This window comes from Mirounga angustirostris, unplaced genomic scaffold (assembly GCF_029215605.1).
Source record: "Mirounga angustirostris isolate CCGP_5_RB_7025 unplaced genomic scaffold, mMirAng1.0.hap1 SCAF_2, whole genome shotgun sequence".
NCBI classification, from domain to species: Eukaryota; Metazoa; Chordata; class Mammalia; order Carnivora; family Phocidae; genus Mirounga; species Mirounga angustirostris.
In genome coordinates, this window is record NW_026991710.1 from 126,682,976 (window position 1) to 126,701,513 (window position 18,538).

The following is an 18,538-nucleotide window of genomic DNA, read 5'->3' on the forward strand; positions in this document are numbered from 1 at the left end:
GTTCCCTCTCTCACTGTCTCTGTCAAATAAATAAATAAAATCTTTACAAAAAAAAGAAAAAGAAAAAAAGAAAAGACATCAGTGAGACCCTTATCCTACAGATAAAAGAGTAGTTAAAAAAGAACTAGACAGAAATGAAGAGTGAAATAAACAAGAGTACAAATATACTTGGTGCAATGAACAGAAGGCTAAAGAAGCAGAGGAACAAATTAGTGACTGGAAGCTGAACAAAAGAGAGAAAGAAGAATTATACAAAATAAGAAAAAACTTAGAGAACTCAGTGACTCCATCAAACATAGTAACATTCATAGTATAGAAGTCACAGAAGAAGAAGAGAGAGAAAAGGGGGCAGAAAATTTGAAGAAATAATAGTTGAATATTTCCCTAATCTGGGAAAGGAAACAGACATCCAGATCCAGGAGGCACAGTGAATTCCCATAAAAATCCACAAAACAGGCCAACACTAAGACATATTGTAATTAAATTTGGAAAATATAGTGATAAAGAAAAAAATCTTAAAAGCAGCAAGACAAAAGAAATCCTTACTTACAAGAGGAAAACCCATAAGGCTAGCTGGAGATTTTTCACCAGAAATCTGACAAGCCAGAAGAGAGTGGCATGATATATGCCATGTGCTAAATGAAAATCTGCAGTCAACAATACCCTATCTAGCAAGGTGATCATTCAGAACAGAAGGAGAGATAACAATTTTCCCAGACAAACAAAAATTAAAGGAGTTTGTGACCACTAAACCATCATTGTAAGAAATATGAAAGGGGACTCTTTGAATGGAAAGGAGAGACCAAAAGTGACAGTATAAAGGCAGAAACACAAAAGCAGTTGTACAAATGAGAATCTCTGTAAAAATCAGTCAGGGAACTCACACACCAAAAAAAGTATATAAAATATAGTAATATATACCTAAAACATGGGGAGATTAGAAAAGAATGGGTTCAAACATGAACATCAATCAACTTAATATAGGACTATTTAATATATACAAACCTAATGGTAACCATATATCAAAACCACTAATAAACATGTAAAGAATTAAAAAAAAAAAGAAAGAAAAACATATCACTAAAGAAAATCAGCAAAATATGAAAGAGACAAAGACAAAGGATCAGAGCAAATCTCCAGAAACAACCACAAAACAATAAAATGGCAATAAATACATATCTATCCATAATACTTTGAATGTAAATGGACTAAATGCTCCAATCAAAAGACATAGGGTGTCAGAATGGATAAAAACAGAAGACCTATCTATGTGCTACCCAAAGGGCCTCATTACAAACTAAAGGACACCTGCAGACTGAAAGTGAGGGGATGGAAAAACACCTATCATGCAAATGGAGGTCAAAAGAAAGCGAGAGTAACAATACATGTATCAGAAAACCAGACTTTAAAACAAAGACTATAACAAGAGACCAAGAAGGGCACAATAATAAACAAGAAGATATAACAATCTTAACTATTTATGCACCCAACATGAGAACACACAAATATATAAAAGATTTAGTAATAAATATAAAGGAACTAACTGATAATACAATAATAGTTGGGGACATTAACACCCCACGAACATCAATGGACAGATCATCTAAACAGAAACACAACAAGGAAACAATGGCTCTGAATAACACAATGGACCAGATGGACTTAACAGACATATTCAGAACATTCCAAACTAAAACAGAATACACATTCTTTTCAAGTGCACATGGAACAGTCTCCAAAACAGAACACATATTAGATCGTAAAACCAAACTCAACAGTGCAAAAAGACGAAGTCCTACCATGCACCTTTTCAGACCACAATGCTATGAAGCTAGAAGTCAACCACAAGAAAAAAACTGGAAAGACCAAAATACATGGAGGTTAGACAATATACTACCTAAAAAAATGAATGGGTCAACCAAGAAATCCAAGAAGAAATTTAAAAATACATGGAAACGAACAGAAATGAAAACACTGCAGTCCAAAACCTCTGTGATGCAGCAAAAGTGGTACTAAGACAGAAGTATATGGCAATACAGGCCTACCTCAAGAAGCAAGAAAAATCTAAAATAAACAACCTAACCTTACACCTACAGGAGCTAGAACAAGAACAAACAATGCCTAAAGCCAGCAGAAGGAAGGAAATAATAAAGATTAGAGCAGAAATAAATAATATAGAAACTAAAAAACAACAGATCAATGAAACCAGGAGCTGGTTCTTTGAAAAAAATCAATAAAATAGATAATCTTCTAGCCAGACTTACCAAAAAAGAAAAGACAAAGGACCCAAATAAATAAAATCACAAATAAGAAAGGAGAAATACCAACCAACACCACAGAAATACAAACAACAGTAAGAGAATATTATGAAAAACTATATGCCAACAAATTAGACAACCTAGAAGAAAAGGATACAATTCTCAAAAACATATAAATTATCAAAACTGAATCAAGAAGAAATAGAAAACTTGAACAGACAGATAACCAGCAAAGAAACTGAATCAGTAATCAAAAAACTCCCAACAAACAAAAGTCCAGGACTAGAATGCTACAAAGGCAAATGCTACCAAACATTTAAAGAGGAGTTAATACCTATGCTTCTCAAACTTTTCCAAAAAATAGAAAAGGAAGGAAAACTTGGCAAATTCGTTCTATGAGGCCAGCATCATGCCAATACCAAAACCAAATAAAGACACCACTAAAAAAGAGGAACTACAGGGCAACATCCTTGATGAACACAGATATAAAAATTCTCAATAAAATAATATCAAACCAAACCAAACAATACATTAAAAAAATCATTCACCATAATCAAGTGGGATTTACTCCTGGGTTGTGAGGGTAGCTGAGTATTCAGAAATCAATCAACGTGACACATCACATTAATAAAAGAAATAAGAACCATATGATTATTTCAAATAGATGCAAAAAAAAACCACATTTAACAAAGTGCAACACCCATTCATGATAAAAACACTCAACAACGTAGGGTTAGAGGGAACATATTTCAACATAATAAAGGCCATAATGAAAAACCCACCACTGATATCATACTCAATGGGGAAAAACTGAAAGCTTTTCCTCTACTGTGAGGAACAAGGCAGGGATGTCCACTCTCACCACTGTTGTTCAAATAGTACTGGAAGTTGTAGCCACAGCAATCAGACAACAAAAAAAAATAAAAGGCATCCAAATCATCAAGGAAGAAGTAAAACTTTCACTATTTGCAGATGGCATGATACTCTACACAGAAAACCCAAAAGACTCCACCAAAACACTGCTAGAACTGATGCACGAATTCCGTAGTCACAGGATACAAAATCAACATACAGAAATCTGTGACATTTCTATACACTAATAATGAAGCAGGAGAAAGAGAAATTAAGGAATCAATCCCATTTACAAATGCACCAAACACAGTAAGATACCTACGAATAAACCTAACCAAAGAGGTGAAAGACCTATACTCTGAAAACTACATACTACTGATGAAAGAAATTGAAAGAGGACACAAAGAAATAGAAAAACATTCCATGCTCATGGATTAGAAGAAGAAATACTGTTAAAATGTCTATACTACCCAAAACAATCTATAGATTTAATGCAATCCCTATTAAAATACCAACAGCATTTTTCACAAACTAGAAAAAACAATACTAAAATATGTGTGGAACCAGAAAAGACCCTGAATAACCAAAGCAACCTTGAAAATTAAAAACAAAGCTGGAGGCATCACAATTCCAGGCTTTAAGTTATATTACAAAGCTGTAGTGATCAAAACAGTATGGTACTGGCACAAAAACAGACACAGATATCAATGAAACAGAATAGAAAACCTAGAGAGGAACCCACAACTATATGTTAATCTTCAACAAAGCAGGAAAGAATATCCAATGGGAAAAAGACAGTCTCTTCAACAAATGGTACTGGGAAAACTGGATAGCAATATGCAAAAAAATGAAACTGGACCAATTTCTTATACCAAACACAAAAATAAATTCAGAATGGATTAAAGACCTAAATGTGAGACCTAAAACCATAAAAATCCTAGAGGAAAACACAAGCAGTAAGTTCTTTCACCTTGACTGTAGCAACTTCTTCCTAGCAACTTCTGTCTCCTGAGGCAAGGGAAACAAAAGCAAAAATAAACTACTGGAACTTCATCAAAAAAAAAATAAAAAGCTTCTACACAGCAAAGGAAACAATCAACAAAACTAAAAGGCAACCTACAAAATGGGAGAAGATATTTGCAAATGACATATCTGATAAAGGGTTAGTATCCAAAATATATAAAGAATTTATACAACTCAACGCTCAAAAAATAATCCAATTAAAAAATGGACAGAAGACATGAATAGACATTTCTCCAAAGAAGACATACAGATGGCCAAGAGACACATGAAAAGATGCTTAATATCATTCTTCACCAGGGAAATGCAAATCAAAACTACAGTGAGGTATTACCTCACACTTGTCATAATGGCTAAAATCAACAAAACAAGAAACAACAAGTGTTGGTGAGGATGTGGGTTGGTGAGGATGTGGAGAAAGGGGAACCCTCTTGCGCTGTTAGTGGCAACACAAACTAGTGCAGCCACTCTGGAAAACAGTATGGAGGTTCTCCAAAAAATTAAAGATAGAACTACCATATGATCCTGCAATTGCACTACTAGGTATTTACCCAAAAAATTCAAAAATACTTATTCAAAAGGATACACACACTCCAGTGTTTATAGAAGCATTATCTACAATAACCGAATTATGAAGATTCCAAATGTCCATCAACTGATGAATGGATGAAGATGTGGGATGTGTGTGTGTGGTATATATAATGGAATATTATTCCGCCATAAAAAAGAATGAAATCTTGCCATTTGTAACAACGTGGATGGAGCTAGAGAGTATTATACTAAGCAAAATAAGTCAGTCAGAGAAAGACAAATACCATATGATTTCACTCATATGTGGAATTTAAGAAAAAAAAAAAAAAACGAGCAAAGGAGAGGGAAGAGAGAGAGAGAGGCAAACCAAGAAACAGAGTCTTAACTATAGAGAACAAACTGACAGGTACCAGTGGGGAGATGTGGGGGATGGGTTAAATAGGTGATAGGGATTAAGGAGTGCACTTGTGATAAGCACCCATGATGTATGAAGTGTTCAATCACTGTACTATACACCTGAAACTAATATTACACTGTATGTTAACTAAGTGGAAGTTAAATAAAAAACTATAAAGTAAATAAATCAAGCTAGCAAAAAAGCAAGCAAGCAAGCTCTATAGAAGAGATAGCATTTGAACTGAACCTGATAGACCCTAAAAACAAAACATTCTAAAACCATAGTCAGTGGCCTAACCACACTGCTGTATAAAAGCTCCAAGCTATAGGATTTCCTTATAGGAAAAAATATGCATTAGGTTAAGAAGACATTTATATTTCCAATAAGCAACTTAATACTCAAAATTCCTATTCTGTGGCTGGCAAAAAGATAATCCTTTGTTTAACTAGCTCAATTATTTCTTTAAAAAAAAAAAAAAAAACCCACATCACTTTCTTAATACTAGATAGTGAATTTAAATGAAAAAAGTTTACAGTGAGTATCCAAGCACCACAATTAAAAGAAATACCCTGTGTTCCATTTATATTAAATTCTATAATGAGTAAAATTCAGTCACTGTAACAGAAGTCAAATCAGTAGCAACTTGAGAAAACAGGAATGGAGAATGACTGCAAAGAGGTACAGGGAACTTTCCAGACTGAAATGGTTATTACATTGTTGTGTATACGCCAAAATTCATCAAACTGTAAACTTAAAATATGTACATATATACTGTATGTAAACTGTACTTCAACAAGTTGATTTTTTTAAAAAAGGTAAAACTGACTAAGCCAAAGGACAATGAAAAAACAAAGACCCTATTTGTAAATGAACATGACTACAGAATTGGGTTCAGACAAGATAGTTGAAAATAAAAATGAACACTTAATACACACCTAATAATATACAAGAAATATGGGTATATTTCATAATGAAAAAGACCAAAATGCAAAAGCCCAAAATATGTTGACTTACGACCATTGTTACCATTCAATCATTAATTACACAATTATATAAACATTTGGTTGAATAGTAATAATGCTGGATGTTGGAGATACAAACAAAACACAGTGCTTGCCTTCAAGAAACTTATAATCTGATGGGAGAGAAATAAAAATCACAGGCAACTTAAACAATGAAAGGAATAACAGGCAGTGAGAGCTCTGGATGAATACTAGGGTTAGAGCCTTGGGGCAGAGAGGAGTCAAAGAAAGCTTTCCATTTCCAGAAAGACTGCCATGTAGCTGGAAGCTGGATTATTTACTTATCTATAAATATTCACTAAGCAGCCAGCATGTGCCAGGGACTGTGCTGAGTACCAGGTATACTTTAACAGGCAAAACAGAAAGAGTTGTTACCTTCACAGGGCCTAGAGTACAGAGAGGGAGGCTGACAATAAAAAAGTAACAAGTGCAACAGGTATACCTAAAATTGGTGGTACATTCTATGAGGAGTGCTAAAATGAGGATAAACAAAAAGATACCAACTATAGATATGATGATCTGAGAAGAGGACAATTAAGCTGAGTTCTGAATGATGAGAAGAAGCCAACAATTAGAGTCACTTTAGGGAAAGAAAAAGCATACGCTAAGAGACAAAATTATGATGGCACATTTGGGTAACTTTAAATAGTTCAGCATAGTTTGACAACATATAAACTGAGCGTGAGACTATAAAAAGAAAGTGGTAAGAAATAAGGTCCAAGCAGTAAGTGAGACCTATTAATGAAGGACACTTTTGTGCCATATTATAGAGCTGGTTTGCTTTTCTTCCCCCGCCCCCCACTTTGGTTTGTTTCAATTACCTACTTTACTCAAAATACTCATCACAACTACAAAAAGGAAAAATTCATGAAATAAAAAGTCAAGTGCAGTAACATTAATGTCAGATATTTAGAAGAGATACACTTAAAAAGGAGAAGAAAAATAGATTTAGAAAAAAAATTACAGGACACTGAAGGGAGAAACATTTTACTATAAAGATTCAGGGGGAAAAAAAAAAAAAAACAAGTAGCAAAAATCCAAACATAAAACTGACATAAAAGAATCATAAAAATAGTAACATCTGGTTCTTGTTCTAATTTTTAAATTAATAATTCAGGGGTATAGAAAGACACACCTGAATCTAAAATGACCAAACCTTATCTCATAACCTTCATGTGAAAAAAAAAAAAATTCCAAAATAGGAACAATCTACATATTTTGATAAAAAAATTTTTAAAGAAAAATCAGACTAACAGTATTTTAAATTAAGTTTTGCTGCTAATTAATTACTCGGACAGGATGCTAGGCCAGACTACATGGTGCTTCTAGTTTTTCTATATACTCTATGCATTTCTGATAAATGGGGAAAGAATAGATGACCTGGCAGAAGGCTCAGACAATAATATGTGATTTACAGGACATGAATGCAGCTACCATAAGATTTATCTGACAGCCCTCTCCGATAGTGGACTGTTGAGTATCCGATGGAATGATTTCTAGTCTAGAAAGTCTACTACTGAGTAGCCATACACATTATTTATTTATTAGATGTTTTGGGTTGAAACCATTTTTAAATGATGCACTTCACAATGCACAGTCATAAATTTAGCTTTAAACCCAAGAAGGGAGGTAGTGTTATTGGAATGTATGTCAGACTGAATTAGGATGAGCAAAGCAACGCTTTTATAAAGTGGCCTTGAATGCAATGTCAATTCTTTCAAAAATGATATTAATGTCAAATGAGCATGATACAAACACTTTACACAATGCTAGAATAATATTACTTGAAATATTTAGCATTTCCTTTAAATTCATATAGATTTCTACAGGGTTTATACACATATACAACAAATACTAGGCACAAATAAGTTACATGCTTGTGAAAAACTAAATCTGAAGTATAAATGAGAGTTTGTTCAATTTTTTTTCTACACATCAGAGAGTACACAGTTTCCTGAAGAATGTATACAATCTTATTTTAAAGAAGTAAAAAAAAATTAAATCAAGCTTTGAAGTTTAAGTAGCTCTTGAATTATTTTACATGGGATTCAATATATGAATAAACCTAATTTAATAAATCTTCAGTATTTAACTTTACTCAAAAATGTAATGCTGAGTATGTAAAGAAAGCTTTTCTACTCTAAATAACAGGATTTTTACCTTAACAATGTTAAAATGTAAATGAGATAAAATATGAAATGGTGTCTAATCAACCTAATAATGAATAGGTAAATATTGAAAAATATAATCTTAGTTGAAGCTTCAAGAAAATATATAGTGATCTGTTTAGTTTTAATGACAGCAAACCAAATGTGATCATTTCCACATTTCTTAAATTTAGGCCCTAATCTTCCTTTTGTAATAAAATGTGGCTAATTTAAACACCTTGTTAAAAAGAATGAAAAAGAAAGTAAGTTCTGAATGGATTCAAAGAAAATAATCAGAACATGGCTGACTGTCATGAAATTAACACCAACTAATTTGTAAAGTTTTAAATCAAATTTGCAGATGTTAAGTTCATAAGCATATCCCATTATTTATGTGATTAAAAAGGAGTTTTTGACCTGATCTTTCGATCTTTGGCATTTAATCCTCTCCATCTCCCCTTAAAAAATTAATTAAAATTTTAGCAATATGCTAGCTTTTCACTTCCCACCCTATCTCAGACTAAAAAAAATTATCAATCAAACTCAAGTCATCCCCACCCAGTATCTGCAAAATGTCGACTTCAAATTCAATTTCATATCTCTTAAGCTTTCATGTAGAAAAAGACAGTTCACTTCTTAACAAAATAAATCACTTTTGTGATTGCCAATCTGACCTCTTTGAATTAGGAAAATTCAAAGTGAAAAATGTAATTATCACCCCGGAACAATCTGTATACATCTGGAGCTAATTCTGGCTTCATTTTTCACATCATTTTTCACATTGTGCTACATCTTACAGAGATGCCATGGAACTTTTGAAGAACTCATAAAAAATGGTAAGGACTTCAAATAACCAATAATGTATTTGATTTTATTCACACAAAAATCTTGAGAATATCTGACTTTTGCAACTTACTCTACTAAGTGATCTTCATATCCTATTTGATTGGATTAGTATTAAACAGCACTTTGACATACATGATAAATAGGTGCATTAAAACATGTCATTCTTCATCTTTTTAGCTTCTAACATTCAGCTATGTAATACACTATCTGAAACCACTTTGATGTATCAAGAATATATTCAATTCTTCTAAACTAGAAAGTGGAACTTTGTTATCAAAATTCACCTATGAAACGATTGTATCAGTATAAACAATTTCATACTCTGTGAAGAAACATCCAAAATGGTAAGCAAATGCTTCTTAAAAGTAAGGGTAATTTTGTATTGGTTTAAGAATGGCATATGGTAATTTAGATCCAAGAAATAAACAAGCAATTATTTCAAATCAGATTAATTAATGAAAAATTTTCTACATTAAGCTTTTTAAAGGAATGGAGTTTTCTAAAGGAGATGATTAAATTATAAAAACACGATTCTTGCTAAATCTAAGAATAATAAGCTCACTAGAAGCATAACTAGTCCTCACAAGTTCATTATAAAAATCCATTAGGTGTAATCTCTAGAAGTAATTGTTCTTATTGCATTTTATTGACAATGCATAGTATTGATTTTTCACACCTTCTATGATTCTTTAATTTGTATTCATGAAATGTCCATCAGCACAGTCTAAATAAATTTGGCAATATAGGTGCTAAAATGAATAAATCGATGCAAAGAAACATTAATTTTGCATTATCCTTATTCGTCAGGCAAGTAAACTACAAGAGTTGTAAATGAAGGTCAAAGGTTTTGAAATGGGTCAGAACCCTTGACCTCTAGACCAATATCCTTCCTATTAAAAAAGGCTATTTTAAAGTTTTAAGTAGGGGAATTTACTACCAGCAAGATATCATTTTTAAAAGACTACAAAGAAAACTCTCAATAAAAACATTCATCTGTTTAATTGCAAAACAGAAAAAAAAAAACATTAAAAGATACATGATTTTTATGTAAGTTTTCTAAAACTCATTAAAGTTTACCACATGAGGTATAAAATTTCTGAACACTGAAAGCAATTTTGCCTTAGGAATTTATTTACTACATCTTATTATGATGGCTGCCATATTTTTGTTGATGTTTTCCCCAATCTACTCTGTATGTCAAAAATAATTAGCAATGACAAGAACTCAAAATTATTTATCACTCATTTTATAACCTCTACACAAAAGGGAAGTAAACCCATTATTCCTAGGGGAGTCAGAGTGGCACTCCACAAGGTACAAAAATAAATCTGTTTCTATAACCTTAATATATGCAGCAAAGAAATTTAGCCACCTCAAGATCATTTGCTCTAGACATTTTTTAATGTGATTCTAAAAACCTGTTTCTCATTCTTCTGCTCCCTCTCAGCACTCACTACAAAATTATCTGCTAGGATCAAAGAAGTAATCCTTTTGCAATACAAATAAAATTATTTTAAAACTGCAAACTTAAACTCTATTATAGCAAAAGTTTCTACTAAAACAATTATAACTTCCTTGTAAAATGAATTCATGCAAGAATTTACTTTTAATCCAACATTTATTCCTGTTACTCACCTGAGAACACAGCAGCATAACCAATTCCACAACCGAACTACTAGACTTCATGCAAACCAGACCTATTTTAAAGAGAATTTAAAAGAAAAATTACAAAAGTAAAAAACAAATATGAGGGATTTGTTATACAACTTTATCCAAATGGTTTTTAAAACAAAATTTAATATCTTGCTAAGAACCAAACCCACACACATTTGATCATATGAGTAAACAAGGTACTGCGTAATTACTTTAAACTGGGTATCAAAACTACCGCAATTTTATTTGTAAACTATTTCATTTCAGTATTCAATCTACCAAAACATTAGAACTCCATATATAATGACATTTCACAATACTTAAAAATGTGCACAACATATGCCATATTGATCAATATCATCTACATTTTGTTTTGGAGAGAGTTGATTGTTATACATGCAGAGAAGGGAAATGGCTCCCTGACCTTTGCTTTCTCCACCACACTCTCTCCCTTCAACCCTCTAGCTATCAATCAAGTTTCCATTTTGTTTCATGGCAGCAGACATCCCAAACACTCTTATTAGTACCTTGACCTGTGACCTCACACTAAACCTTAACAGAAGTGCAAGCGTTCTGTTATATATTCTTGATTTCTTATAAATAAATTCATTTACATTTTCTCTTCTGTTTCATTTGCGTTCACCAAAAATATCTCGGGAAGGAACTTCTAAACAATTAATACATATCTAAAGACTTCCTAAATGTTACCAACAAAATCTATAAAAGTTCATTCAAAGAACACTTCATAACCAGTATGTTAAAAAAGCAATGCCCATAATTAAAAGCACTAAATTACATTACTAATAATCAGAAAAATTGTAATTTTTCATTCTATATTTTTCTAAGCAAACACAAGTTTAGAATCCAGGTGTAACAACTAAAATAATTCCTGGTGGCCCCTGATATGCGCTACACAATTACCTTCTTTCTTTATTCCCATGAAAGCTCTTGCAGGCATCCCATCCCTTCCTAATCTTTCTTTTATGTTCTCGCTCTGTAGTTCTTTTTCCTTATCTCTTTTAGTCATGGGGCCTCATACCTACTGATGGCACACACTGCCATTCTGTAGCCTTAAAAACAGCATTCACGTTAAATAGGTTGCTCCCCCCGCTTCACTTTTGAGAAAAGAACCATGTTTCTCAATGTCTGAAAAAATGTGTAACATAGAAATAATGATAATAGTGTCAGCACCAGCATAAAAATTAGCTACAGAGTATATACATGTTGCATTAAGAAAGCAGGTCATTAACTTAAATTATGGTTTCTATAGAGCTGAAATGGGCATAGCTCTGAAGGCTGCTACCAAGGCCAAAAGGAAGGGCATAGCAATAGTCCATCTCATTGCTGGTGTAGCCCTCTGCTGGTCTGAAACTTTGTCACTTTACATAAAACGTAAACAACCAGGAAGTTCCATATACTTCAACTTCCAAAAAGTAAACTCATATCTTTCTTCATGTAGGCCATTATTCCTAACTGCTCTATTCTAAAGAAACCAGAATTCCTACCAACTTTCCTTTAATGGCAAAACATTTGGGCTCTGACCTTGCTCAGCCTTTTTTATCCACTCAGAAAAAGACCAATAATGATAAAAAAGGCCTTGGGCCATCCAAAGTTAGAACTCAATGATCAATGAGTTGAGTGTTCAATGATGATAAAATAAGTAACATTTCATAGTTTGATTAGAACAATTTATGTGTTTTTTGGAATGGGGTTTTGTAGATTTGTGAAGGATGGGGAGGAGGGCCAAGGCGGATGGTATATTAAATTTTAAAAGAGAAAGGGCTTTAGAGGACAAAAAAGACCTTATATTAGATCTCTAATAATAAGCTCCCTGTCTAAAGGGCATTAATACTGTAAACAAAAACATATAACCTTGGGCCCCAACATATAAGAAATATCACCAAGAAAGGACTTGGTATCAGGCTGCACAACTTAATCATCTCTCTTTCTTTCTCTCTCTCTCTCTCGCCCTTGGGTGACATATGAAAAAGGAAGAAATGAATTATAAACCAATAAATCTGTCTTCAGACTCCAAGAATTATCCAAAGGAAGGCCTTAAACAATAGTGAAGTTCTAAGTTGCTGCAGAAGTATTTTCATTTATACACACACACATCCTGTTATTGCTCCAGTTAGCAGAAAGCGAACAAGGTACTGTAGCCTCAGAGATCTGTAGGCTCCTAATCCAACTTCCCTAAAAGACTCTCAGAACAATGGTAAGGTTCATTTTGCTTGGTTTTATTTTTGGTTCGTTTTTCAAAGATATGCAATTTTAATCTCTTCAAAAAAGACAAACTCAGGATACCAAAGCCAAGAGTTTTATACTCTTCTGGAGTTTCATAACCAAAGATGACTATAATTTCTTCACCCAAGACTATTTACCCCACCTGCATTATCAATGCTTTTCCTTATTGCTAAATTCAGAAATATTAAATGTCTTACCAGATATTAAGCTGGCAACATAATATCTGAACCCATTGATCGGTCTAAACTTTCAAGTAGACCATGAAAAACAGTCATGACCATTTGCCATATGTAAGAAGTCTTTTTAAAAATACATATTTTAAGTCAACTTAGTTTATATAAAAAGAGATGATTACAAACATTATTAGAAGTTTTAATAATAATTTAAGCAAAATGAACTCAAATTCTTATTCTGTATTTTTCTGGTTTTAAAGGTATTTGTATAGGGTGCCTTCATGGCTCAGTGGTTAAGCGGCTGCCTTCAGCTCAGGTCATGATCCCAGGGTCCTGGGATTGAGTCCCACATGGGGCTCCCTGCTCAGCAGGGAGTCTGCTTCTCTCTCTGCCCCTCCCTACTCCCGTTCATGCACACACGCTCTCTCTCTCCACCTCCCACAAAAATAAATAAAATCTTTTTTTTTTTTTTAAGATTTTATTTATTTTTTGAGAGAGAGACAGTGAGGGAGGGAACACAAGGAAGGGGAGAAGCAGGCTTCTCGAGCCTGATGCGGGGCTCAATCCCAGGACCCCGGGATCATGACCTGAGCCGAAGGCAGACGCTCAACGACTGAGCCACCCAGGCGCCCCAAAAATAAATAAAATCTTTAAAAAAAAAAAAAAAAGTAAAGATATTTGTATATATCCTATATGAGCAATGCCCTTTGAATACAACTAACTACTCCTCACCAATCTATAAACATGATATCCACCTTGTAAATACCAATTCCAAATTTCAAATAAACCTCTAATAGGTTCCAGCTTATCATTAATTCTGGTCCTTTTTCTTGAACTTACATCATCAAATGCAGTACTTTGGAAAAACTGAATCATTCAAAAACTTTGTTGAAGACCGCCACCTTCTTTGATCCAGAATTATATTTTCTTCTTTAGACTTTCAAACACCATTTAGAATGATCAATCCACTGATTTTTTTCATTTCTACATGAGCTTTTCCTTCCAATCATTTTCATGTAATACACCTGCCTTTTTTATTCACTTAGAAACTGTGCCAAGTAAATTGTGGTGTGGAACTATCAAAACCATGGAAGAACACTGTCACGCACCTTTTTAGCAAAATAAGATGTTCCATGGTCTTGTCAGAAAACATTGCATAAATTTTGTACAAAGAAGTCCTTTCTATTGAATGACATACTAAGAAAACCAATTTCCTTTTTGTCCACAGAAATATACTATGCACTAATGAATTCTTGAGTTTGATAAAAATTTCTGAGTGCTGCTCACTCTGTCTTTTTAAATTCATCCTCAGATGGTCTAATAATTATAAAATGTCTTCTTCTATCAATTTTTTCACCTGATCATTAAGGGCAGAAAATGAATGATTCTGAATTCTTAAATTCAGTGAAAGCTGAAAATAAGACCACAAAATGGTGTCCACAAATTTCTTTTACATCGATTACACCAGTATTTCTCAATCTTTTTTTTTTTTTATTATTGCTCCCCACTAGGAAGCTATTTCAGACCATTTTTTTCTTAATTGCACCCCCATGAAATTTTAATACTAAAGATATACTATATAGATGTACTGTGGCCCATTGGAGGGTCAAAAACCATATGATACCTAAAATATTTTTGCCCTCCCCAAATACCAGTTTTTGTTCCCACTGAGAAAACAAATTTCTATCTTCTTAAAATATGATCCAGTACTTTGGGAAATGCAGTAAACAGAGGGTGAGCCAAAAGTGAGGATTTATTTTCTAGGGGTAATTCCAGTATTCTTGTCTTCTCATTATTTTATAGTCCTTACTATAGTAGGAATAACTGATGAATAATGGCAAAATAGTAAAATGTTTTAAGGTATAGGAAAATTAAGATCACAAAGACCCCATAATAAATCCTAGATTTATAAAAACATGTCCAATGAACTTACATATGGTATGGTAAGATAGAATAAATTTTATTTTTTAAGTAATTTTCTGTTTTTGAAAGACCTCTTTAAAAAAACAAAATTAGGGGCACCTGGGTGGCTTGGTCAGTTAAGTGGCTACCTTCGGCTCAGGTCATGATCTTAGGATCCTGGGATCAAGCCCCAAGTCGGGCTCCCTGCTTAGCAGAGAGTTTGTTTCTCCCCCTCTCTCTGCCCCTCTCCTTGCTTGTGCTCTCTCTCTCTCTCTCAAATAAATAAATAAAATCTTTAAAAAAAAAGTCATAAAATATCAATCCCTACAAAAGGTTGAAAAAGAGGGTTAATATCACTAAAGTTAAGACAATCAGAAAATATATGGTTCTAGGCAAGATGTAATAGGAAGTGTTACCTCTAAACTTTTAAATCTAATCGCAAGCCATCAGAAAATATATGGGACAGAGAAACCATTAAAACCATCAGGAAACAATGGCCACAGAGTGCCAAAATATGTAACATTCTACAGAACAACCAACCAGATTTCTTCAACAAGCCAATAGCATGAAAACAGAGGGAAAAAAACAGAGAAACTATTTGATATTAATAGTATAACCAAATGCAGCAAATTGATTTTGTATATTAATTAGAAGAAGATGATTTATAAAAAGACATCTAAATAAAGATGAATATGAACTGAGTATTATATGACATAGAATTATTATCAATATTAGGTGTAATCACCGCAGTTATGATTGTGTAAGAAAATATCCTTTTTACATGGATTATTAATTATTTAAGGGTAAAACGACATAATGTCTAGAACTGGGTTTTTTTTGTTTTTTTTTTTTTTTAGAGATTTTATTTATTTATTTGACAGAGAGAGACACAGCGAGAAAGGGAACACAAGCAGGGGGAGTGGGAGAGGGAGAAGCAGGCTCCCCGCAGAGCAGGGAGCCCAATGCGGGACTCGATCCCAGGACCCTGGGATCATGACCTGAGCTGAAGGCAGTCGCTTAACCAACTGAGCCATCCAGGCGCCCCACCTTTTTACATGGATTATTAATTATTTAAGGGTAAAACGACATAATGTCTAGAACTGTTTTAAGTACTAAAGCAAAATAAAGGGAGGTAGATAATAACAATTATAGCAAAACAAAGATGGTTTGGGAGTTGGTAATAAGTTCATGGTTATTTTATTTTCTACTCCGTAAATATTTAACATTTAAAATATTTTAAATTAAAAAAATCATTTAAGATGAACCATGAGAGACTATGGACCCAGGGAAACAAACTGAGGTTTCAGAGGGGAGGGGGGATGGGGGGACGGGGTAACCGGGTGATGGGTATTAAGGAGGGCACGTGTTGTGATGAGCACTGGGTGTTATACACAACTAATGAATCATTGAACACTACTATAGTACTATAGTACTATACAGTGGTTAACTGAACATAATAAAAAAAGTTAAAATTTAAAAAAATGTAGAAGTAATAAACTTCTCAAGTGTCTGGTCATACAACTAGTGATTGACAAAGGCAGGATTAAAACCAAGGTCTCCTGTCTTTGAGACTAGTGCTTTTTGTACAGTACCATGCTGCTAACACTTCTACTCAAACTTTTTTTACAATGCACAAAAACCACCACCCAAAACATTTCTCACAACTTAAAATACACACATAAGATGCATAAAACTTCTAGATTTCTTTTGCCAACGTTATGAACACAGTCCAATGAGTAGGACTGCTCAGGTTTATAGGTAAGCAAGAGTGCATCATATTCCTTGTTATCAGTTTAGCAGAACTTACTAAGAAACTGATTCTAAATTAAATTTTGTTCAGAGATCTAGAATTGGCAAGTTTAGTACTTCTGAGTATCTTGTTGGATCTATTATAAAATTCAAAGACCAACTAAAAAGCAACAATGTCTTGCTACACCAAAAAGCTGTAATTAATAATTCATTTTACAATAATGAAATATAGCTCATAAGTCGTCACACCACTTTAAAAAATAAACATTTAACATGTGAAGTATAAACTAGTCCTTCAATTTTTCAATTAATTATCTTTCAAATTTTATTACTTCATTAGATCAAATAGTCCATGAATGGCTGAATAAATTATATCCTTCAGCAGATAAAGTAAATTTCTACCCCAAATTAATTAAATATTTCTAAAACCTGAACTTTTTCAAATAAATTCAATGCTACTTTTTTCCCCCTGTGGAAATGAGATCACTCATCACCAAATCCATATACATGTATAGCACAGATGTTAATGAAATTCCTATTTCAGCTAAAGCTTATTCTTACAAAGTGTTAATATCCCTCAATTAATGCTAAGATAAAAGAGTATCTTAAACTATTAAACTACCTCTACCTTACATTTCCATATTCTTATTTGTACAAAAAGAGTGGTTTTTTGGGGCGCCTGAGTGGCTCAGTTGTCAAGCATCTGCCTTCGGCTCGGGTCATGATCGCAGGGTCCTGGGATCGAGCCCCGCATCGGGCTCCCTGCTTCGTGGGAAACATGCTTCTCCCTCTCCCACTCCCCCTGCTTGTGTTCCCTCTCCCGCTGTCTCTCTCTCTCTGTCAAATAAATGAATAAAATCTTTAAAAGAAAAAAAAAAGGTGGTTTCTTACAAGTTTTAAGAAATTCCTCAAGAGATCATCTTACTCAACAAAAATTTATAACTAAAGCTGTAAATTGATACTTTAAGACACCAGAGTCAGAAAATTACATTTTCCCATGATTTTTCAGCTTTAGGAGAATCAAAGTGTTTTATCGTAAACTATCAACCAAGGACAAAGACAAGCCAGATTTAGCAAACTTCTAGTCCAAACACTTCTAAATAAAAAAATCAATCCTATATTATTACTGATGAAAGTCCTCTAGCTTATCCTTAACTAATTCTAGTTATAAGGATGAAGATTGGTATTTTGAAGTCAGTCTATTAAGCTCTTAACGAGAATTGTTTGAAAAGCTATTCTCTTTTGAACTGATATCTGCTGTCAGAGATAGCACTTGGCTGTGTCACCCATTCTAATATTAGAAGATATTCACTACATGCCAAATGCCCCATATTAAAAAAAAAAAAAACAAATACTTCTCATTCATTCCATAAACAGAATGGTTTCCAATCCACTCAACAACCAACTTTGCATGCTATCTAGTTTGACACCATCTCAAAGTATACTACCTATAAATGATCCAAGAATCTATGTATAAGTAGGATAGAGTACTACTGTTACTTCTACTCATTTATAAAACAGAATTCTACTAATAAAGACTAATAACACATTCCTCATTTCCTAATATGTGGCAATACACTATTGTGTATATGGACCTTAAGTTCAAGTAAAATCCCAGGTAAATGCCCACTAATTACTACAATACTAATTTTTCCAACTCTCCATTCTCATAGTTCGTTTTAATGCTTTAAAAAAAGAAGTCTAAGTCGTAGTTCTTTGGTTCAGTACATACTTTTCTGCTTCA

The 18,538-nt window shown here is 33.3% G+C and overlaps 1 protein-coding gene across 6 annotated transcripts in view; it reads right to left on the reverse strand.

Moving 5' to 3' along the window:
- Positions 1–18,538, reverse strand: part of LRBA (LPS responsive beige-like anchor protein) — an 841,444-nt gene that overhangs the window by 512,452 nt on the left and 310,454 nt on the right. For all 6 annotated transcript variants that reach the window (XM_064585149.1, XM_064585150.1, XM_064585152.1 and 3 more), the window contains one exon: positions 10,709–10,770. In XM_064585149.1, coding sequence (XP_064441219.1) covers positions 10,709–10,770 — 62 coding nt within the window. The remainder of the gene's footprint in view (positions 1–10,708; positions 10,771–18,538) is intronic.